The sequence below is a fragment of the Panulirus ornatus genome, chromosome 61, assembly GCF_036320965.1.
Source record: "Panulirus ornatus isolate Po-2019 chromosome 61, ASM3632096v1, whole genome shotgun sequence".
Taxonomy (NCBI): Eukaryota; Metazoa; Arthropoda; class Malacostraca; order Decapoda; family Palinuridae; genus Panulirus; species Panulirus ornatus.
Window position 1 is genome coordinate 4,620,539 of NC_092284.1, and position 24,570 is coordinate 4,645,108.

At 38.2% G+C, this 24,570-nt stretch overlaps 3 protein-coding genes across 3 annotated transcripts in view; 2 read left to right on the top strand and 1 right to left on the bottom strand.

Annotated features, from left to right (window-relative positions):
• The window catches only part of Gnf1 (germ line transcription factor 1), a 43,974-nt gene extending 36,124 nt beyond the window's left edge, over positions 1–7,850 (top strand). The window contains exon 18 of the mRNA XM_071696841.1: positions 970–7,850. Coding sequence (XP_071552942.1) covers positions 970–1,080 — 111 coding nt within the window. The 3' untranslated portion in view covers positions 1,081–7,850. The remainder of the gene's footprint in view (positions 1–969) is intronic.
• Arv1 (ACAT-related protein required for viability 1) lies at positions 5,422–12,896 on the bottom strand. The gene is made up of 6 exons (XM_071696842.1): positions 12,741–12,896; positions 10,407–10,526; positions 10,067–10,217; positions 7,766–7,823; positions 7,471–7,622; positions 5,422–6,359 (listed from the first exon to the last, which is right to left on the bottom strand). The coding sequence occupies exons 1-6, from the start codon at positions 12,843–12,845 to the stop codon at positions 6,217–6,219; spliced, it is 729 nt and encodes a 242-aa protein (XP_071552943.1). The 5' UTR covers positions 12,846–12,896; the 3' UTR covers positions 5,422–6,216.
• A 152-nt stretch (positions 12,897–13,048) lies between these two features.
• Positions 13,049–19,597, top strand: LOC139767452 (ATP synthase subunit g, mitochondrial-like). The gene is made up of 3 exons (XM_071696843.1): positions 13,049–13,184; positions 14,679–14,839; positions 19,298–19,597. Exons 1-3 carry the CDS (start codon positions 13,145–13,147, stop codon positions 19,394–19,396), a joined length of 300 nt encoding a protein of 99 aa, XP_071552944.1. The 5' UTR covers positions 13,049–13,144; the 3' UTR covers positions 19,397–19,597.
• The last annotated feature ends 4,973 nt before the right edge of the window (positions 19,598–24,570 follow it).

Genomic DNA, 24,570 nt, shown 5'->3' on the forward strand with positions numbered 1-24,570 from the left:
CACTTCTATGTACCACTGCACACACAGAAAGATAGGCCTTTATACCACAAAGGCACTGCAATTGCAGGGAATGCGGATACCAAGTTTGTTGATATCTTGACCAAATGCACCCTTATCTCAGATCTGTTGGGATTGACAAAGCTAGGTCTGTTCCATCTAGAATTTTTTTTTTCTACAAGGTTTAAAGGTGCAATAAGTAATGTTACACCATGAAATTAATGTAAACCTACATTTCTTTCATGTAAGTGCACAAAAGAGAAATGTACTCTGAAGTGACAAGTTACAGGTTGTCACAGTTTCCTGATGCCCAGTGTCCCACACGTAGGTGTGGAACTAATGTACTATTTCATTATATCACAAAGTTAGTCTAATAGGTCCAGCCCTACCAGACTCGATTTGTAATGTAACGGAATTCCACTTCCATGTTGTAGCGGTTAGCATTCCTGACCATGACACATTCATGGGCCTAGCTGTGTGCTTTGCTCAGTTTAGGGTATCATTGGGATGGTGTTGAGTAGGGCTTCAGTTACCCTTGCCGTCTTGGCTTTAAAGAAAAAAATTATAGGGTCCAAGAGGTTCAATAGAGGCTAAATTCTGATACAGTGATTTTTTTTAGACTGGGATTTCACTGTAGCAGCAAAAATTATTTTATTATTATTATTATACTTTGTCGCTGTCTCCCGCATTTGTGAGATAGCACAAGGAAACAGACGAAAGAATGGCCCAACCCTGTGGGGATAGGGGAGAAAGAATTCTTCCCAAGCATTCCTCACATGTCGTAGAAGGCAACTAAGGAGGATGGGAGCCGGGGGGGCTAGACACCCTCCCCTCCTTATATTTTAACTTTCTAAAATGGAAAATAGCAAAAATTATATCTTATGAAATATTATTTGGAACATATGAATACAATGAATTTTCTATAATTATTTTTTATTAAATGGCACTTATTGTTTTGATTTTTTGACACAGGTAAAGAAGGGTAACACAAAGGATAGAGAAGCAGGAAGCAGTAAAGGACGAGGCCAGCAGGGAAACAGCAGCAGCAAAGGGAAAGGAGGTAGAGGAAGAGGCATTAAATAGGAATGGGTATGACACCTTGTTTCGAATCATGTTGCAATCAATAGTTCTGGTGTTACTAAAAAGGAGTCCTGTTTCACAGTTCATTTCAGGATTTTAAGATGGTGTTGTGAGTAGATAAGTATTATAACTTAAAGTTGACTCATTAGTTCCTTTTGTATTTAAGAAACGCTGTACACAGGCAAAAGTTGGGTATGAAACAAGTATTAAGGTTTATATTTAATGACCATACAAACTTGTAAGTTTTTTAAAGAAAAATTAAATAATATTTGAACATGAAATGAACTTGGAACATTTTTAAGACATACCTGTGATGTCGTAAAGATTTTTTCCCCCTTCAGTATTAGTTTGTCCTGCGAGTCATATTATGGAGCTCTATCATTTTGGATAGGTTTATGCCTCTCATTCTTCATAAAGTACCTGTTAGGCAGTAATAGCATTAGCTTGGCCCAGGCTAACTTTCTGACCAATCATCGAACCTCCCATAAGGCAAAAGCATAATTGTCCCATGGCCTCCATACCATACCTTTAAATTTCTCACATCACTGATGAAGTTGGACGTATCCACTTAAGCTTCTTTTTTTTTTTTTTTTTGTCATCTTCTTGCATCATACCATGGATAAGTATCCTTGCCTGATTTAGTTTGGGCATAGTGTATTACATAACAGACATTTGTTTAACTGTAAGAGGTGAGGTATTCATGAAGACAGCTGAGCAACAGTATCTGTAATAAGCAGACTACAACTCTTTTGTGTTGTACGATTACTCCTCCCAATTCTCTTCTCTGTGATTCTTTGTTCTACATATTTTTTCTTAGAGGCTTTTAAGGTATTCATCCCTTTTTTGGGGAATACAAAGAGGTAGGAATGAAGAGAGGAGAGTGATTGGTTCCCAGTGAAGGTTGGCCTGCGACAAGGTTGTGTGATGTCACCATGTTTGTTTAATTTATTTATAGATGGGGCAGTAAGGGAGGTAAGTGCAAGAGTTTTGGAAAGAGGGGCGAGTATGTAGTCTGTTAGGGATGAGAGGGGCTGGAAGGTAAGTTGTTGTTTGCGGATAATGCAGCACTGGTGGCTGATTGGAATGAGAAACTGCAGAAGTTGGTGACTGAGTTTGGAGGTGTATTTGAAAGGAGAAACTTGAGATTAAATGTGAATAAAAGCAAGGTTGTTAGGTTCAGTAAGGTTGAGGGTCGTTAGTTGGGATTGTAAGTTTGAATGAAGGAAAATTGTAGGAAGTGAAGTGTTCTAGGTATCTGGGAGTGGACTTGGCAGCAAATGGAACCATGGAAGCAGAAGTGAGTCAAAGGGTGGGAGAGCTATAAAGAATGTATGGAAAGAAAATGTTATCTTGGAGAGCAAAAATGGGTGTTTTAAGGAATAGTTCCAACAATATTATATGGTTGCAAGGCATGGGTTGTACGGAGGAGAGTGGATGTGTTGGAAATGCAACGTTTGAGGACAGTAAGTGGTGTGAGGTAATTTGATCAAGTAAGTAATGATAGGGTAAGAGAGATGTGTGGTAATAAAAAAAAGTGTAGTAGAAAGAACAGAGGGTTTGTTGAAGTGGTTTGGACATGTGGAGAGAATGAGTGAGGAAAGGTTGACAAAGGGGATATATGTATCAGAAGTGGAGGGAACAAGAAGTGGGAGACCAAATTGGAGGTGGTAGGATGAAGAAAAAAAGATTTTGAGAGATCAAGGCCTAAGCATGGTGCTACCTTGCTGTCGGGTATGTGTATATATGTGTATGAGAGTGGATGGGTGTTTATTCTTCTGTTTCCTGGCACTAACAAGGTAAATAGCGATCAAGTAAAATAGTAATTATAATGATAAAGGAACTAAAACGATATAGTCCCAGAGTGACAACAGGGGTTTGGTATCAGACAGTTTTACCATTGCTGTTAGGGTTCAGTCCCATTGATGTTGGTCGGAGTTTTGGTGGAAGGTTGTTCCCTTAACTCATTCCTGGAGGAGGGGGGATTTTGTGTCATAGAGACAGTATTTTGTCTCATGGTTATGGATATTGGTAGCAATTTGTGGACAAAGATCACCCTCCAAACCAAGGTGAGCAATTTTGAGCCACATACCCCATGTAGTGTGTCAGCCCCACACCTCAAGCGTTGCAGCTTCTCGAAGCGGTTGGGAGTAGGACTTTCTGAAGGACAGTAATGCCCCGGAATTTATGCCATCAGGGTTTGAGCTTGACAGTTTCACCATTGCTGTTAGAGTTCAGTCCCATTGATGTTGACTGGAGTTTTGGTAGAGGGTTGTTCCCTTAACTTGTTCCTAGAGGAGGAGGGTTTTCTTGTCATAGACAGTATTTTCTCTCAGGATTAGGGATGTTGGGAGAAACTTATGGACAAAGATCAACCTCCAGATCGTAGCCCATGTAGTCTGTCAGCTCCTCGAAGTGGTTAGGACTAGAGCCTCCTGAAGGACAGTATTACAGAAGCTTCTTGCTGTGACAGACTTTTTGTATAAAAGAACGAGTATTGATATGAAGAGCCTGTATTGTTGGGTATCTTTGGACTGGTTTTAAGCCTTTTCATTTAAGATTCTCTTTTTCTTGTACATACGAATTATGGTTTCAGAGATGGGATTAGGCCCAGCTAATGGAATATACTAATTTCTAGTTTAATGATTTTGACTTCGCTTTTATTTTTCTCAGCTTATCCAAGAAGGAATAAGGGCCTTCTGTTGCATAGAGTGGGTGAGACAGAAATGGTTCTAGAATTCTTTTCAGCTAATTCATTTTCCTCAGCTTATATCTTAGGTTGTATAAATGACTTGCTTCTTGGCGTAGGAGCATACGTCAGAACCTGGAGCTTTGGAATTTACTAATGAAAGTTTCCAGACTTTTGATACCTTGAGATTTGAGGATCTTTAATCAATAATGTGATCATCTTAATTTTTGTATCAATCGCTCAGCACATTATCAGTTAGTTTGGAAATTCTCAGGGTCTTTTATATTAGAATTAGATTCTTTCAAGGTTTGGACGCTTTGTTTTGTTGAGTTCTAGTCTTTATGAATTAATCAAGGCCAGTGATATTACAAGAGTGGCACGGGAACTACCCTTGGTTTATTTTTGACGTGAGTCCCCTACCACTTATGGAAATTTTTCGTGAATTTCCATGTTAAAGGTGTAGTTATCTCCCTTCTGCAACTTAATAAGTGTTATATTGCCACAACAGTTCCTCATGAAACTCTCCTTTACGTGGTGTTTGGTGCTAAAAGTTTGTGAGTCACAGTGTTGTGTTCAGACTCGAATACTTTTCCTTGTGGCCTGTGAAATTTCTAAGTGAATCACGAGGTTTTGAGGAGAACATCTTTAGTGTCAAAGTGTCAAAGAATCTTAGGAGTTTCTCTCTATTGGGAACATCTTTTCTTAGACCAAGCCCTTTTCCTTGTGAACCCATTATGCTTTTATGTCAGAGGCTGTAAGTTTTGGAAAATATCCTTCACCATTGGCCTATCGGAGGACTTACCCTTGGAAGAAATTAGTACAGAGGTCTTCAGCTTTCCTATAATATGTCTGTTTGGGATACCACACACAAGTTGTTGAGGGCCAATCAGGTTTTGTCATGATGTTATTACCATTAGGGCAGAAGGAGCCTGGTTTGCCAAAATTATTTTGAAGGTAATGTCTTTTGCTTAATTTGTATTCATTATGAGAAGTTTTTCGGTAACCTTCCTCCTCTACATTGGTATGCTTTTGTGGCTTGTGGGACCGACTGGCCCACTAGAGGAATGTAAGTTTGGAAGTATAGAAGACATTCTCTTCAAGATGATGTCCCACAAGCGTATTTTTTGGTTATGTTTCTCACTGTACCTTCTTTATCTAAACCAACGGTGACCACTTATGGGGTGATGTATGTTATCAAAGAATTATGAAGTGACATTGCAGACAGTTTTGGGACTACGACATCAAGTGCAGGTTGGTAATTGGTCAGAGGGTGAGTCATGGGTGAGGAAATACTGTTACTCCCCAACTGGTGGGTAATGTTACTAATGGGGGAGAGGCATTTACCTTGCTGGTAAGGTAGCTGATAAAAAGGCTTCTATCCCTCAAATGTCTGAGGTGTCTCATGACTCGCAGGACACTTCCCGAGAAAGTGTTTTTCATACTTCAGAAGATACTTTTTTTTTATGGAAACATACCTCAAAGTTTACTATAAGTATATTTTGAAGATCCATTATGGTTTAAAAGTAAAAATAAAAATGTACGTCATTACGAACAAGATCATGGGCTGGCATAGTCCAGCCAAATGTTATTCTTTCATCTGGGATATTCCCATGTACTTTGATGTATTTAGACATGCATTATGTGTATATATTTATAAATATAGTATATACTTTATTAATCTTAAGTAGCATAGTAACCATTGTAATATATAAAATGTTCCAACATTGACAGTTTCATAAAGAACAAATTAAACATTGTCATGCAAGATATAAAAATTATGATATTGTCTAACACCCAACAGAAAAGCCTAACACCAGGTGCATACTTTAGTTGTGTTGTAAAGGAGCTTTTGGGTGATGCTCAAAGCCTGAAATTAAACAGACGACGTTTAAGTTATGCAACACAACACTTATCTAAAATCCATTGGTACACTGGCTTTTACAAACCTTCTACATCACCATGGAATGTAATATCTTGAAAAGAAAAGGGATTGAGAATATATTAGTTTTGAAGGTAAGAGAAACTGAAGACTGTACTGTTTCATCCTAGTTTCAAAACGTCTGACAAGTAACGAAAATCCAAAAATTTCAGTTACCCTTAGGTTTGTTTCCTGTTGGGTTAAACCTTATTTTAATCAACATTTCCTGTTCAAATAAATGATACTTGCATCACTTACATATATAAGCCATCACTAGACGAAAGAACACTTGTCTCAGGTAAAGCTTCCTGTAAACACTACAAGCCGGTCAGTTTTACTACCTCTTAATAATACAAATTAATATTTACCTTATCCTGAAACTGGATGGGTTATGAAAATGACCAACTATTTTTGAAATAACTAAGACCTCAGGTAACAGTAATGATTTTTTTTTTTTTTTTTTTTTTTTTATCTAATGCCAGCTTGCCTTTTCACATATCTTAAAAGTGCAACATTAAGAACAGACACGTGAACATTAGAGGAATAATTCTTGCAAGGCTCCTCTTGTCTTCCTGTTCCCAATTAACAATGGTTGCAAGGCATTTGAAGAGTACATACTAATGATAAATGCTACAGTAATGAGAGTAGCACATTCAGTTCTCCCAATGTGTAGTGCAGCTGAAATGAGAGAAAGCTGTTGAGGAATGTTACAAAAATACGAGCAACATTTCATGTACTACAGACTGCATCAAATAGTCAGTGCATGTTCTCTCTGTTTAACCGTGGAACAAAAGTACACCTTTCCAAGTTGAAGGTGAAGGCAAACTAAGCTGAATCAACTTCATACATCTCAGTCCACGTTTAACTGCACACATTCCTAGAAACTAAACCCTATATTCACATATTCCTTTTACTTTATTCTCTCTTTGTACTAATGCGCTATAATGAAACTCAAGAAACTTTAGCCCAGGGAAAGAGAATGGACACTAAATTTTGCTAAAGCATTTGACAAAATATTGAGTGGTGATTGAAAAAGTGACAAGATGTAACACCAAAAGAAAACTTGGGATATTACTTAAAGAATTTTAAACCCAAGGAAAATTTGGGCAAGTAGTATATGTAGCCATGTAAAATTAAGGTGTTCTTTTGGGTATACCAAAAGGAACACTACTTGGTACAATACTTTTAACAATCATGATAACAGGTATAGATACGAATGCAAGGTCAAGTATAGTCTGAGGTTTTGCAGACGACACAAAATTGTAGGTAATGAAGAAGACCAACAGAAAGTAAAAAGAGACCTAGGTATTATATACATATGGGTTGGAAGAGAGCCTAACTGAATTTTATGAGAAATTTGAACAAATAGGCGTATTGGTGCCATCCTTCAAATACCTGCCAGGGAAAGATTTTGTACGCAAAGAAAAGGTCAAAGACTATAGAGAGTTTCTGTAAATGTAAAACAAGGGACATGTTGATAAGACAGTATGTTCAAGCGAAATATTGAGTGGTACAGGGATGAAAATGTTTAGACCAAGAGACAGAATGCCGATCAACCTACCATGTGTGGCATATAATCCTCAGGCATTTAATATCAAGCACGTACAAGCTCTTCCTGTCTTTTGCATTTAAGGGTCTACCCTCTAAATGAATAAATTCCTTCAGTGTGAAACAAATAATAATGACAAGAACACTGCTCTTAAGTAATTTAACATGAAGGGGTTGTAATTTTGATTTATGTATTTCTTTGATTTTATTGTGGTACTCTGTACTAGTATAAACAACTTACCTCTGGTACTCTGTATACTGGAGATAAAAATGAATGCTAGCATCAGGCCTTGGAATATAATACTAGAGCCATGATACCAGATGATGGCAGCAATGTTGGCCAAACGTCCACATTGACCCAGCAACAGAGCATTGTAAGTGGGTGGCGATGTCCTAAAAATGTTATGCCAAATCATTGGAGAATTTTTTTTATCTTTTCCATGAACAATGTCTTATGTGCTGTATATGAAATTATGTTTTTAAACATGAGTAACATTACAATTAGTATAAGAGCGAAAAAGTATTGTACAACTTACCTATTAGGAAATTTCACCCAAGAATATATTGTAATTATTGTTCCAAATACCCCAATTTCTGAAATAAAGGGAAAGACATGACAAACTTAATAACCACATAAATGTTAAATCGTATTCACAGTTTTCTTTTGTATAACAGACAGCAAGTATTATCATTGTATATCTTTTTTCATACCTCACAAAACAGGATGGGTCATGCAAAATTTTGTACATATATGAAGTCTGCGTATATCAACAAAGTCTTCCTCTGAAACACAGCCATATGCTCATTACCACTCAAACAGTACGCCTTTTTAGTCATTCTTTCCATACCAGTTTTTACTTCATCTCATCCAAAACTTTCCATCTTTATACTTTCAATGGTATGGTAGCTAAAACCTCTCACAATCCAATAAAATGACCACTGAACTATCTATTTATCTGTATCTCAGGTCCATCCCCTTAAGGGGGTGGCCTCGGTAAAAGACTTTCCTTAACTTTTAACTCTAATGCTGCACCTTGGGCTTTAGTTACTCACCCTCAACAGGCCAGTGGGAGAGGGCAACTCGAGCACAGCATTCCCAGAGGCTTCTACGTAATTTCCAACCTTCCAGCCTAAAGTTCCACCCTATTCTACCTAATGTTCCTACCTACTACTTCTATCCATTGCTCAAACCATTATGCCAAAGTACAGGGCTAGCACATAGCACTCACCAAGGAAAAATTTAGTTACAAAGAATGAAATGTGTGAGTGAAGTGTTGTCAAGTATTGTTTGTGACGAGGAGAGGTTGTATGTTTGAAGACAGAATGCCAGCAGTCCATGTGTTGTTGAGGCAAAAAGAAAAGAAGCTGTCTGGATAAGAGGAGTGCTACATGACAACCACTAAAGTGCCAGCTCACTACACAGCCATCATTAACTCACCTGATACCCTGGTTAGTATGGGTTGATCCATTGTTATATCTAACACATGCCATTTCTTAGAAAAATCCCAGTATTCATGATTCGTAAGACATTTCTATGTTTATCACATGTACAATGAAGACAGTTCCTTCCATGTGCCAAAATTTAGTCTGTATTTTACTTCATTAACTGCTTCAGGTAGCATCCTTCCACATTACAAAATCTAAACTTTAAGGGCTGAACTCAAAAGTAAGTAAATGGAAAGAGAAATTGAAACGGCTGAACTAGTTGAGGTTACAAAGTGGTCGTGCCGCACAACAGTGGGCAAAACTTGTTGGGGTAAAGGTAAGTAGAAAGACTGCTTGGGAAGCCTCTCCTGTACTTTTTTTTTTTTTTTTTTTTTTTTTTTTAAAGAAGGAACAGAGAAGGGGGCCAGGTGAGGATATTCCCTCAGAGGCCCAGTCCTCTGTTCTTAACGCTACCTTGCTAATGCGGGAAATGGCGAATAGTTTGAAAGAAAGAAAGAAAAGAAAGACATTTGTTACTAAAAGTGTTTTCTGACTGTGAGGTCCCTTTCACAGTCATGTTAAAAGAGGTCATACGGGACTCGGCCTGCTCGAGGTTACACTGCAAGTGAAAAGGCACCTTTGATAAGGAATGATTGAGAGAACAGTCCCCTCAAAGAACTTTTCACCCCAAAGGATTCTACATTTCCCTCCTTCTGGAAGTAGCATAGCCTTGGGCTGTAAGAGGCTTCAGAAAAGTGGTCCTCAGAGACTTAGAAATAGAATAAATAAGAGGTATTACAGGTCCATCATAATAATGCTGCAACTTTACGTTTCCTGTAAATTTTAAGAACAACCTTGCAGTTATATTTCAAAATATCTCAAAGGAATGCCTGACCCCTTCACAAGATTTTAGACCTTTAAGAGTAGAGAACAATGGAAATTTACACATAAGGTCTCTGGAATCCCCACTTGCATATTCAACATTTCTCGTAAGAACAATCAGTATGTCATGGTATGCCTGAAAATTTCTTTTGAATTAAATTACAATGTGACACATCACAAAGAATTGGAGGAGCCAAAAAACAGAAAATAATAAATGAAAGTTTCAAACGTGGTTCTTATCTTCTTGATGGTACAAAACGTCAGAACGGATCACAAGTTGTTGGTTTTATAGAGGTACTTGTGGAATCACTTATGTCTTTTTATTTCAGCTTCATACCCATAAAATTGAATGAGGGGCAAGGCTTCAAGATGAGAGGAAAACAAGGTGTTAAGGATTAATAGAATGTGTGACTACTGAAGATACTTAGTATAGGTGATATACTATGAGAATTCTTGCCTATTTGTCTCACAATTGATAAAGGGGTGACCACCAGATTATTTTAAAAAGTTTGAGAAGTACAGTAACTTACCAATAGCTGTTAATATGCACATTATATACAGGTATGTTTCATTATTCCTTATTCCATTCCCAGCAGAGAGACCTTGTGCGAAGTTAGTCCATCGGACATAACCCTCACTTAGTACTAAAGACACAGCCAACTTCATGTAAAATTGAGGTGTCTGAAAAGTTAGGACATATTATCAGGATATGATCGAAAAAGTTCGAATTCATTTAAATGGTGCACAATACATTTGTCATAATTTTTCATAATAGTATTTCAAATACGCCTATAAAATATGTTCATCTAGAAAGCATTTTGTCCACAACATCGTAAAAGTTCTAGCTATGAAAACAGCTCCAAAGCTCACAAAGTTGTTGGCATTGTAGAGTATGTGTCTGTATGCTGCAATCTCTTGCAGCATCATATCCATGAAAATAATGCTCTTCTCACATTCAACATACCGGTCAACTGTCTGGCCACACGAAGACTGCCGAGAGAGATTTAAAGTAAGACATTAATCCTTAAACTACAATTTACACTATATTTTCGTACATGACCAACTGCAACATACATCACGAGACAATACTACTGCACCAGTTTTGAATTATGTGCTAAGTGTAGCATTCATAAACTTCAACACTCAATCAAGGCAAAACAGAGGTTAATAAATGATGTATATATTTAATTTTTTCATGCTTCTGCATGCACATGTTTGATTTATATGAGAGTATAATGGAGTGAGCTGTTGCAAACCTCCTCCTGTATTACTTTCTAAGGGAAGAAATAGAGGGAGCCAGCAAGTTTTTTTTTATTTTCACAAAGGCTCTGTCATCTGTTTTTTATGTTACCTCGCACATGCATGAAATAGTGAACATGTATGTACAATTTTTTTTTTTCTTAAGAGCAGAAAGTGTTGCCAGGTTTCCTGGCTGCTGTAGTTTAAAGGTTAAAATATCAATTTTTATATCCTAAACAACACAAACATTGTACATTGCTTAATTCCTTTTCACGTTAAAATCAGTCGCAACAAATGCAGAAGACAAAATCCCAAGCTTAAAATTACTTAGATACAAATGCTCGTAAACTTGTATCCTGAAAATATTGGAATACAGACAACATAACCCCAGCACCTCATTTACTTTACAGAATTTACCAAACGTTAAGCAACCCACTTTCAATGTTACACTATTTTGTAATGGGATGATTCATATTATTTTCATAATAATTTGAGTAACAAATTATTATGAACTGAAGTTTCCTGCCTCAATTCCAAGGCTGAGTTCAGAGTTGGGAATGGGGTGTATGAACTTTGGGTACTTTCCAGGCATAAGTGGGAGGTAAATAATAAACTGATAAGTTCTGCATTCCTTGAGAAAACTCATAAAGTAAAAAGTTATGAGATTTTAGTACTGAAACTTCAAATAAAGATATATGTTCATGTATCTGCCAGGAACTGGTGATGCTACATATTTGTTATTGGCATTAACTATGTAAAAGCCAATGGAATTCAAGAAAAGAGACAATTAGTTCTTCGGTGGGTGCAATCCAAAGTATAAACAAACCCTAGACAACAATCCATTTGTCAGGACGTGCTGCCAGATACCGCAGTGGTACATTGTTTAAATATATTTGGTAAATTTTGAAAAAAAAGATTCGCCCAATTTATAAATTAATATCATAGTTTTACTCTTACAGAATATTTATTTGTACCATAGAGTATGGGATTTTATTCACTACCCTTGATAGAGAAATGGAATTGCTTTACTACCCTTAATAGAACACGGGATTTTGTTTGACTACCTTAATAGAACATGCGAGTTTGTTCGACTACCCTTAATAGAACATGAGATTTTGCTGTACTACCCTTAATAGAACATGGGATTTTGCTCTACTAACCTTAATAGAACATGGGAGTTTGCTTAACTACCCTTAATAGAACATGATATTTTGCTTGACTACCCTTAAAAACATGTCGGGTTTAATTTACTTAGTGGTATGTTCACGAGGGATTGGGAAAAGTGGAAATTTTTAAAGAAACTGAAGATTATTACTCGTTAACCTACTGCTTTGGTGAAGGATTTTCACTCGTTTGTAATACAACATTATCCCTCTACTTGAAAGGCCAGCACAATTTATGTAAATTAGAAATTGCAGAAGTGTTAGGAGGCTACACGCCCCACACTATGTCATCCCCCACACACTATGTCATCCATGGATCCCAATTTTGTTATATTCTATCATCAGTAAAACTAGCCTCCCGTTTCCACGGCCATTACTGACATAAATGAACTAAATGGGGAGGGAGCTGGAAATCCTCCCATCTCATTTTTAATTTTCGAAAAGAAGGAACAGAGAAGGTGGCCAAGTGAGGATATTCCCTCTATGGCTCAGTCCTCTGTTCTTAACGCTATCTCACTAACGTGGGAAATGGCGAATAGTATAAAATATGAAATATATATATATATATATATATATATATATAGTGTATGTAAATACATATATGTATACGTTGGAATGTATAGGTATGTATATGTGCTGTGTGGACGTATATGTATATACATGTGGGTGGGTTGGGCCATTCTTTGTGTCTGTTTCCTTGCGCTACCTCGCTCACGTGGGAAACAGCGACTAAGTATACTAGAAAATGGATTAATATATATTTTCTTATGTAGTAAAAAGGAAACAGCTTCTCAAGTCTTACACATTCCAGGAGTTTGATGAAGTCGCCTTCCGTTTTCTTGAAAAGAGCCTTGCAAGGCGTCAGGCAAGATATACATAAATAAGGTAGCTTTACCCCAGCCGCCATGAGCTCTGTTTGTAAACAAATCTCTTGAGAAGTCTGTGTTAGACCACGAGTTTAAGTCCATCAGCTGATAGACAATAAACAATCAAATATTAATTCATAATTCAATTATCTCCACTGATGATATTTTCTATATATTTTTTAATAACTGAAAATATATTTAACTTGCCAGTAAGAGTAATATAGACATAAATATTAAATATAAGTGTTGGAGATAGGAGTATTGGAACGTCGTCTGCGCCGGCGCAGTGAGGTCTACCGGCTGGCCAGCTTCGTCTCCTTCCTCGCCATCTACCGTCACCATGAGCAAACTTGTGGCCAGAATTCCCGTCCTGGCTAAGGGTAAGTCCCCATTTGGGATGCTAAAGGTGCGCCACACATTAGGCTTGACCCCAGGGCAGAAAATAGTCCCAAAAATGGCGAGTTAAAGTCAATATATGAGTAATATGGCGGGCCTCTAGCTCGTCTGTTGATTCCCGTGTACTCTCTCTCATGGCTAGACAAGTGTTATATAACTAGATATAACAAATTAACCCTTATTGCCTGTATCTCATGTTGATGATATCATTATAATATATTAATATAAATGTCTAATGTCATTGCAAAAGCCATTGGATCTCAGTAATGGAGTTGATGTGCTAAGTACTCCATGAGTCCCAGGCTCTCGTTGGTCGGCACTCTAACCAAATCAGTCTCAGCTTTAACCTAAAGTCATTAATTCGGAGAAAATCTAGGCCAGATAATCTATTTTTTTTTTTTTTAAGCTGTGAATGTCGAAAACTATATATAGGGTGAACGAAGATCAGTGAAAACGTAAGGTGGTTTAGCGTCGTGAAGCTGCGGGTATTAATTTTTTTTTTTTATGTTTTTAAGAAATGATGTTCCTGGTCTTCACCTGTAAGGTGTGTGGCACTGTGTCTTTTGATACAGATTGCAGTCGCAGAACATATTGGACCACGTTACTACATCACTTAAAGAAAGCGATTGTGGAAATTTTTTGACGTATTAAGATTTGTGGTAAATCTGGGGTCGTTCAGGATGTTCGTTGAGGTTTTCTGAGGTTCTGTTGACTTAACAAACTGTTCACGGAGAAGAATTTGCTTACAGATGGATTGAATCGAACTAACACCTTATTGCTAGAGTCTGTTTCTGTTTTGAGGAACACGAATGGCCTCCATTTCTTTGTAATGAGGAGGATGTTTGCTATTGATCTTGATGCGCTCTTATTGTTTATATATGATTGATGAGATGATTAATTCTTGATTTATTTGACTTCTTAGGTACTTGAGAAACCTGGCCGTAAATGATTAAATGAGAAGAAATTGTTAGGTGTAAGTCGTCAGTATTTTATATCTGCTTGGGGTTGGTGTTTCATCATAGCGTGGTGTGGGTCTAGTGCTGTTGCATGTAATTGGGTGTCGAGCATGTTGAGGTAGGACTTTATTGGGAGGATCTTAGTCTTATTGTGCAGATGTTCATTGTTTATGGTGCTCGGCAGCAAGGGATTGTTCCGAGTGCTCTGTATTGTGGGTTGCAGGATGTTATATTTCCATTCAGAAGGTGTAAGACCACACAAGTGAGATGTAAAGTGAATGAATATTGATTTTGTAAGATGTCGAGGGGAATCTTTTTCTAACCCAAATATGTTGCTAGTTAATGTTCATAGGGCATTTATTTTGTGTTGCCTTTATGTATATGTAAGTGTGGGGAAAGAATGTCATATATTTAAGTAAAATAAGGCTCCCATAAATTCCTCTGAATGAGGGTAATTACAAAGATTGTTAAAATATTTATAGTTTATACTGATGTATAAACGTTCCTCAATTTCTTTTGTAGCTGCTGTGGACGCAGCCACACCCAAGTTCAATACATTCATGAAGTATGCCAAAGTCGAGTTGGTTCCTCCGACACCTGCCGAGTTTGGTGCTGTCACTCAGGGAGTCAACAACATAGTTAAGAGTGCCCAGACCGGTGCTTGGAAAAAGATGACCGTAAAGGTAAGCATGATTACTCACATGTTGGATATACGAGTGCAACAAATTGTCATATTTCGCAAGTGTACGTGGGTGAGTGGGATTGGAGGCTGACAGACATTATCAGAGAGAAATAATTCTGTGGCATGTAAAGGTGTGGTTGTTGGATGTGATTATGGTGAAAATGGCAGCATATCTAATGTCTGATTATTTTTGGAGGAGGTGAGAGTGAAACTCCCAGCACTTTACGTAATGTGTAATCATGATTGTTGTAATTATCTGTTCAGCCACCCTTAGGGGTTGGTTGATGAAATGGGTACCTGGCTCAGGTTAGGGTATGTTGTTATTATTATTATACTTGATTGCTGTTTCCCATGTAAGCAAGGTAGCACCAGGAAACAGATGAAGAAAGATCCATCTACTTGTATACACATGCATGTATACACATTCATACATGTATGTATCAACATGTACTTATATATACATACACAGCCATATACATATATACACATGTACATATTCATACTTGCATTTATCCATTCCCGGCACCACCCTGCCCCAAAGGAAACAGCATTGTCACCTCCTGCATCAGCATGTTAGCATCGGGGGAAAAAATGTAAAAAAAGGCCACATTCGTTCACATTCAATCTCCAGCTGTCGTGTAATGCACCGAAACCACAACTCCCTAGCCATTAACAGCATGTCGGCCTCAGTATACCATACTATTCCAGTTCAGTCTATTCCTTGTACACCTCTCACCCTCCAGCATGTTCAGGCTCCAATCACTACAAATCTTTTTCACTCCATCGGTCCACCTCTAATTTGGTCTCCCACTTCTTCTCGTTCCCTCTACCTCTGACACACATATCTTCTTTGTCAACCTTTCCTCACTCATTCTCTACAAATGTCCAAACCATTCCAACACGCCCTCTTTGTTTCCAACACATCCACCCTCCTCCATACAACCCTTTCCGTAGGATATATATATATTTATGTATATTGTTTCTTAGGGGACTGTCGGTGTAACCTTAAGCAGATGGCATCTGGGTAGTTTGAGGTTTGTAAATGTCCATTTATCAAAAGTAAGCACTTGGTTCTCTAAAAGGACCGATGGTCTCTGTCCTGGTCCTTGACTCAAAATGAATCGACAGTCCTGTTCACAGTCCTTCCCGAGGAAAGAAACTAGGACCGAGTCAGTCCTTTCATTTGTTATAAATGAAAAATGCTTTTGAAATGAAACAAACAACTAATTAAAAACACCAATACAAGAGATTCGAATAGAAATTAATAGTATTTAGTACAGGTAACTACAGTAATACTTCATTTTCCCTTCAAGAAAACCAGCATTTCAAAATGGCTGTCACTGAGCCCTGATCTTTTTGGCTTGAGGATGTCTTTCCCCTAATAGAAGAGCCGCTCTATAGCAGCACTGGAAGGGATAAGTGTATTAAACTATGAATAAGTCTTTCAATGCTGGGCTTGGGAACGAGTATTTGTTGATGATGAAAGGCTTCACAGGCCTCTCGCTGAGAAATGTTTCCACCAGCTTGGTCCCAATCCATCCTTAAAAAGGGGACAAAACTTGCATTTGATGCCGTTCCAGACAGGAGCTACCATTGGCTGACACATCTTGACATTGGTGCTTTCCTTCAGCCCCTTCAACATTTTGAGAAAGTTGGCGAAGGTGGGAAGAAGTGCCCCATATAGGCTATGTCCTCCCCTTGCATGATGTCCAGTGCCTTACAGACCAGCTGCATCACCTCAAGATACTCTGAAGAAGCAAATGTCAGCTGAAAGAAAAAGTGAATATTTTAGTCCTGTACTTAATTTTTTTAGTTTGTATATCGTATTTTTTACTTTTAAGTTTTAACATTTATAAATTTACAAAAAGAAAAGTAAAGTGAATATAAGAATATAAAAAGAATTACTTGACAAGAACGAAGGAACCCCAAGAATGTTGCATGCCCAGTGTAGTCCATGAAGCTTCTCCCTGTCTCGGAAGATGTTGACCAGATGAGACACCCAGTTGTAGACAAAGCTCCATCTTGTAACTGTGGGGACAGTCTGAGGCTTGTGAATTCTTGCCTGCTTGTTCCACAGCTCCGTAGCTTTACCAGATGGTGTTTGAGGCTTGTGAACTCTTGCCTGCTTGTTCCACAGCTCCGTAGCTTTGCCGAAAGCGGTCCGTTACATCTTCCTGCAGGATGGTGAATCCTTCAAGACTTTGATATCCTGGACCTCCTTAGGCAGCTCCATGACCGTTTTGCCAAAGACACTGCACAGTGAAGTGCAGTTAACATAGTTTTTTATCCAATGTTTTAGGAAAAAATGAAAAATGTAAATTATTATATAAGTAAAAGTATGCAAATAGTGAAAATTAAGAAGGAACCTGCTTGCTTAATCGCCTTGACGAAGTTACTGTCATTGTCAGTAGTAGTCCTACAGACCTTTGACTCTATGGCAAAATAGAAGTGTACCGTGTACATCTCCTTCTGAAGGACATTGAAGGTGTGTCGTTTGGTGAGTTTTCTACGTGCTGCGACTGACTTCTGACTGATGATGGTTTCCTTGAGACTGACGTCTGGCTGAGGAGGGCCTCCTTGAGACTGACTTCTGCCTGAGGAGGGTTTCCTGGCCAATCCAGTGTCCAGTCATCCCCATGGACAACCTGAAATGAAATGGACTATGGACTGCTTTGAATTTATTCAGTTGAGATTTTCATTTATATTTTAAGAACATTGTCATGAATTAATTGAAATAACTCTGTTTATTAGTGTTCTTTTTTATTGAAGTAAAAGTAATTTGATTGAAATTTAAGCATACCTGTGGGCACGTCAAAATGTCTGCCTCAGTAGAGACCCACTGTACAGAGTTGATGTCGTCCCTCAGGTGCTGCCTCTTCTCGTCAAACCTCAAAAATTTAATTAAAAGATATAATAAGTAATACTAATGTTTTCTGGTGTATATTTGTCACTTGAAACATATATTTAAGTAGCTAGAATGTGAATTTGCAAACAATTTTATTATTGTCATTGTGACCCTAAATCTTGATGCCTGCGAGGGTTAAATAGCCCTAACAAACATACCTGTTCGATACACCTGGTAAGTGTCTGCTTAGACATTACATGTTGACCAAGAACACAGGTGTTGAAGTCCTTCCACAAATCAGAGTCGATGATGTCTTGTGGCAACATGTCCACAAAGAAAGTGATTAATTAAAAAGGTATACAAATTCATAACGTTTCATCATAGCTGACTGACACAATGACTTTTAGGTATAGTTGAAAGAGTGTTAATTAAATTTACTGACCTCTTCGAAGAGAGCCTTGGTGACTATAGACGGTCCAGTCATGGTCTCCTGTATAGTCAGCTGAACCATGGTCCTCTACCTCTTGTCCCTGAGGCACTCCAGACAGTCGCTGGGCTGCTTCTTGCTTTTCTGAATTGCCACCCTGTCCTTGATGCACTAGTTGAACTGGTCCTGGATGTGAGTGGCATGTGGAGATACGTTGTTTGAGGTTGCTTTGGCTCTTGTTGCTTGTCGAGAGTAAGTTCTTGTTCAGTAGACGCAGGAAGCACTTGTATTCCAGCTTCTAATCCTTGGGACCCTTGTATTCAAAATCTTTATTTGTCCAGGTACTGCCAAGGGTTAATGGGTTCAGTTATTCCACTAGGAACTCCAGTTGCTTGACATGAGGTTGAAGCATTGATGACACTAGATTCTCCTTCGCCTTCTGGCGTTGAAATATGTTTGATTTAAGTCTGTCTCTTTTTGAGTCTTCTTTTCAAAATGAGATATGATCTTTCTCCAAATAATTTTAAGTCGTCAAAATCATTCAAAAATGACTATGAAAGCTTACTGTATTGAGTGGAGTTTATTATACTTTTAAGTTTATCGTAATGAAAACCTGAAATGAGATAAAAGAAAAGAATAAAAAGGACTGAAGAAAGTTGGACTGTCTGGAATTAATTAAAATTACACTGTTGCTCCCCAGTCCGGTACTAACCGGGAAAAGGACCAACTTTACCGGTCGTGGTCCCCGTGATGGACCGAGTTCTAGGAATTAGGTCCTTTTGGTACTCGGTCCTGCCCACCTTTGACATTTATATGTTTTATACTGTCATAAATGACACTTGTGTGTAGTAAGGTTTTGAGTAAAAAAAAATGACACTTGTATATCATAAGGTTTGAATCTTATCCTGTGTAATTACAGTTGACAAATTGAACACACAATGCATTGTTCTAGTCATGTAAAGCATTGGATAGTATCAATCATAATACCAAAGCTTGCTTCAAGTGCCTCTTTGAGATTATACACATTATTCAAAGGCGTAGCTACCTACAATGAAAGTTCACCTGTAAAATTAAGATTTTTTGTATTGGTATAATTCATTTTTAAAGCTCCATTAAATTAGTGGTATTTCATGTTGACAGACCTTTTTTTGTGGAAGACTTTATTGATGCCTTATCTCTCCCAATAGGAAGCCTGGCTCAACACACTAGTAACTGTTGAAGTGCTGTGCTGGTTCTTCATCGGAGAGTGTATTGGTAAAGGCACCTTTGTTGGATATCAAGTCTAACGAGAGGGTGTCCCCTGGTTTGAGCATCATCTGAGGATGAATTATCCAAGATGCACTTGTATGGAATAATGTATTTAGTTGTACAAATTTGAGAAATGAAATTTATATAAAAGTCCTGTGTGTTATTGAATTTATGCTCGTGAAATTTGTGCAGTGAAACAATTGCTCACTTTAAATGAAATTACCAGTTGAGCAACTTGCTGGTGAGGTGTTATTATCCTAGCAACAGTAGTGTTCCACTGTGTTTCATCTCTGTTAAAGATCTTTTTTTCTACACTGATGAGTCTACTGTACTTGCATAAAATCACTCCTGACTGTATACTTGTTCTGTTCTGGCAATGAAAACATTTCCTCTCAAACGTAGACCTGGACGGCATACCAGAACAAGTAAACAGTAAGCTGGTTAAATTTTTGAACCCGACTCATTTTCAACAATTTGCTTTCAAAATGATTCAACCTGCAAATCCACAAATGTGTTGGATGTGACCATATCCTCCACTCTATCCTGTAAACCTCACACACTGCTCATCACCGAATATGCTTCAGCATAGCCTGGGGTTTTGTACAGGCAATGATGTTATTTTTCTTGTGAGTAGCTATTCCATATACGTGGGTTTTGTTTGTTCCACCCCAATCTGACGCTTTGTTCCTGCTATTGTTCTCTCGAGTCTCCACTCTGCTGCAACTTATGGGTATAGTACGTTCAAGAGACTTATACCTCTGTGATTTGAACATTCACCTTTAACTCTCTTTTCCTATGCCATTATACTGGCATGTCCTGTACATACATTTGCTAATAATTCAAATGGTCACGTTCAACCTGGAGGTTGTTTTCATGTTATGCAGTTCGGGCACACATTGACTGTAGTTAATTTTGATGATTGAGTGAGCCGATTATCTGTAAGTCTTTGTTCTTTAACATTTCTTTCATTAAAAAGAAATTTCGAAACATTTATTTTTCACATTTTGTATGAAATGCTTTAACCCTTCAACGCTGGGAAAAAGGATGAATATGTGGATAAAAAAAAAGCATGCACTTCAAATTTTGTTTTCCAATTTGAAATATATGTAATTGTAAACGATTTTTTTTTTTTTTTTTTTTTGCTTTGTCGCTGTCTCCCGCATTTGCGAGGTAGCGCAAGGAAACAGACGAAAGAAATGGCCCAACCCACCCCCATACACATGTATATACATACGTCCACACACGCAAATATACATACCTACACAGCTTTCCATGGTTTACCCCAGACGCTTCACATGCCCTGATTCAATCCACTGACAGCACGTCAACCCCGGTATACCACATCGCTCCAATTCACTCTATTCCTTGCCCTCCTTTCACCCTCCTGCATGTTCAGGCCCCGATCACACAAAATCTTTTTCACTCCATCTTTCCACCTCCAATTTGGTCTCCCTCTTCTCCTCGTTCCCTCCACCTCCGACACATATATCCTCTTGGTCAATCTTTCCTCACTCATTCTCTCCATGTGCCCAAACCATTTCAAAACACCCTCTTCTGCTCTCTCAACCACGCTCTTTTTATTTCCACACATCTCTCTTACCCTTACGTTACTTACTCGATCAAACCACCTCACACCACACATTGTCCTCAAACATCTCATTTCCAGCACATCCATCCTCCTGCGCACCACTCTATCCATAGCCCACGCCTCGCAACCATACAACATTGTTGGAACCACTATTCCTTCAAACATACCCATTTTTGCTTTCCGAGATAATGTTCTCGACTTCCACACATTCTTCAAGGCTCCCAGAATTTTCACCCCCTCCCCACCCTATGATCCACTTCCGCTTCCATGGTTCCATCCGCTGCCAGATCCACTCCCAGATATCTAAAACACTTCACTTCCTCCAGTTTTTCTCCATTCAAACTCACCTCCCAATTGACTTGACCCTCAACCCTACTGTACCTAATAACCTTGCTCTTATTCACATTTACTCTTAACTTTCTTCTTTTACACACTTTACCAAACTCAGTCACCAGCTTCTGCAGTAAACGATATGTAGATAAAAACATTAGGTAGAAGTAGTATGTTGGAACATCATTAAGTGTAAGTGGTAGGGAGGAGCCTCGTGTGTTGGAACATCATTAAGTGCAAGCGGTAGGAAGAAGCCTCGTATGTTGGAATGTCATTAAGTGTAAGTGGTATGGAGGAGCCTTGTATGTCCATGGCCACCCCTTTGAGGGAGTTCTCAGAGGGAATGTGCATCAGGATGTGTATGAAAAATTGACTTAAGTCTAACCTCAGTGGCTGTGGGCATGGTAAATTTAACAAGTGAAGCCCAGGTCGAGAGGCACAGTTAGGGTAGAGTGGCACAAGTCTGATGCAAAATCATCAAGTTCCAACATTATTATGAAAGAAATATGTGTAAATGTAATGATTTAGAAACAAGCAAGCTAACATATATGGCTGGGAGAGCTTATCCCTTAAGATAATGGGCATTTCCATTGTTGGAGTTTGTTGGGGGTGACCCAGAGTTATACGAAGGCATTCAAACAGCAATAGACCCCTGGGTCCTCCTGTTAAGGGTGTTTGTCATAGTAGAAGGAATTTGAAACTAAGAAATTAGTGTAGTAAAAGGTTTTAAGTCAGTGGAGATTATACCCATCTTTTTGCTCATTTATCTTTTGCAGTGTGACCGAATTCATACTGTAACATGCCTCTTAGGTTTTCTTACAGATACGTAAAATTTTGCTGTTTTCAGTGTTACAATTCATTTGCCACCTCTGAGCGTAGTCCATTCATTTGTCAATGTCATTTAAAAACAGCAGACATTCAATTTACATGAATGATTTTCTTACAAACAATGCTGACAGTTGTTTATTTGGTGGTGGGCTCTAAATGGTTTAGTTATCTCAAACGATGGTTTCCACAAGTTTTCCAATTGCAGATGTTCTGATTGGATGGTAATTTCTGGGCAGCGACTTCATACCTTTTTTGAATATTGATGTAACATTGGCAAACTCCCATTTATCTGGAATTTTTCCCCTATGAGGTGACTCACTGAAAAGGGCAGTCAGCTATTCCATTTTTTATTGCTTGCTGTCCACGGATAATACACTTCAGGGCCAGCAGTTTTATTTTCATTCTTTTTATTACTGATAGTGTATATTCAGCTTTTTTTACAGGACTCTATCTCTTAGTGAAACTGGGTTCGGGACATGGATTGTCCTTGATCTTAAAAACAGATGGGGAAAGAGTTGTTAAGATTTTTGCCATGGCTTCATTGTCTAGAACCAAAATGCCGTTTTCCTGTAATTAATAGACCAGTTGACTGGATAAGGAGTTTCTTGCCTCAAATACTGCTGGGAAACTTCTTGGGTATCTTTTGCTATTTTCAGTGTGATATATGCTTCGAATTGATGTTTACTAGGTTATTTAACTTACTTTCTCTACACACGTTTACATAACTTATTCTGCCATATTGGTTTTTGATCCCTTAGTTTCTTATGAGTTACTTTCTTAGAGAACAAACACTTTATTTTGCCATTCCATTACCTTGGCTTCGTTTCAGAAATAGACCGTCTACTACGTATTGGCATATGTATCTACTTATTTGAAGGCTTCACTGAAGTTATTCTCGGTTTCATTCATGTCATTTTCAATAAACTTATCATCCCAGGTTTGGCTGTCAAGAGTAATGCAAAGATCATTAATATTTACAAAGTTTAAAATTGGATATTTTTTTGCGACTCATGTTGACCAACATTACATGCAGTTTTGAAAGAAAACTCAAAAGTAATTTATTGATGATCACTTGTACCAGACTTTTCTCTAGCTTCAACATTATTAACGAGATCCTCATTTGCAGTTAATATAAAATGTAATGTATTGTCATTATGAGTAGATTTCTTGACTAACTGGATTATGGTACTATCAAGCTAATTTAGGTAGAGTCCATGTCCATAGCTGGTGGAAAGGGATTCCCCAAGTTTGATACATATGTTAAAATCTCCCGCTGTGGTAGGATCTTGTTCAGTACAAATTTCTGCAGTAAACTAGTCATAGTGTTATTTTCGTACGAAGTTTCTTTAATTTCTACAAAAATGAAATTGTCATTCTCGATAGTTACAAATTTTTTTACCATGGGATTTAAGTAAGTTATAACAAAGAACAGGACACCACCTATTGCTTTGTCTTCTCCATCACTATTAAACAGTGCACTGGATCAATGACACTGCACTATTTATGGTTGCTCTTTACACATATATACACGTTTATATGTATTTACGTGTATATTTATGCCTTAGAATTACTTTTGGAGACTGAAACTCTCTCTAATAAAGTACCTACAGTGACCAAGAGATGCTTAGGAGTGCAAACATCGAAATATTGCAGGGTTTCAAATAAGCCCTTGAAAATGAGTGCTTGTGGCACCTGGCACTTGGGTGTTCATGCGAAGACTTCCTGTATCTATGGGTTAAGCAGATACTCGGGACTTTTTTCTTCTGCCAATACGTTGTCTTCAGTGAATATAAAGGGTGCATTATACGCTTTTGAACTTTTTATATAACTACCCTCTTGCCCCAGGGCCTTAGTGAGGCAGTGTCAGGAACAAATGAAACCATGGCTTCATTATTTGCATCCTCTTAACTGCTGGGCGTAATGTACCAAAACCTACCATTCACAATGAAACTTGGATTACCTCATGGCTTGCCTTGAATACTTCCTATGCCTTAGTTCAGCTCACTGTTAGCACCTCATCCCGTCCACCCAACCCATGTAGTGTGTCAAATCCAATTCATCCTAACTGTAAGCCTCGGACCCGTATACCCCTACCCATTGCTCCCTTCACTTCTGACACAGGTCTCCTTAGTCGGTCAGTCTTTAAGTCTTTGTTCAACTATTTCCCATGTCTGAACCATTCCAGCATACTTCATATGGGCCTCTCATTCGGACTGCAGTTACTTCCACACCTTTCTCACAGTCATTCCATGCACAGTCAACCCACCTCAAACCAAATATCGTCTTCTGGCATTTCATTGCCAGTATGTCCACACTTTTCCTTTCTTTACCATTAAAAGACAAGACACATTCATACAATACAGTCAGGACTACTATACCTGAAAATACTACCATCTTAACCCCAATGGGCACCGAGATATTCATACACATGCACCTAAATGCACCTACAACCGAGCCAGTTCTTCC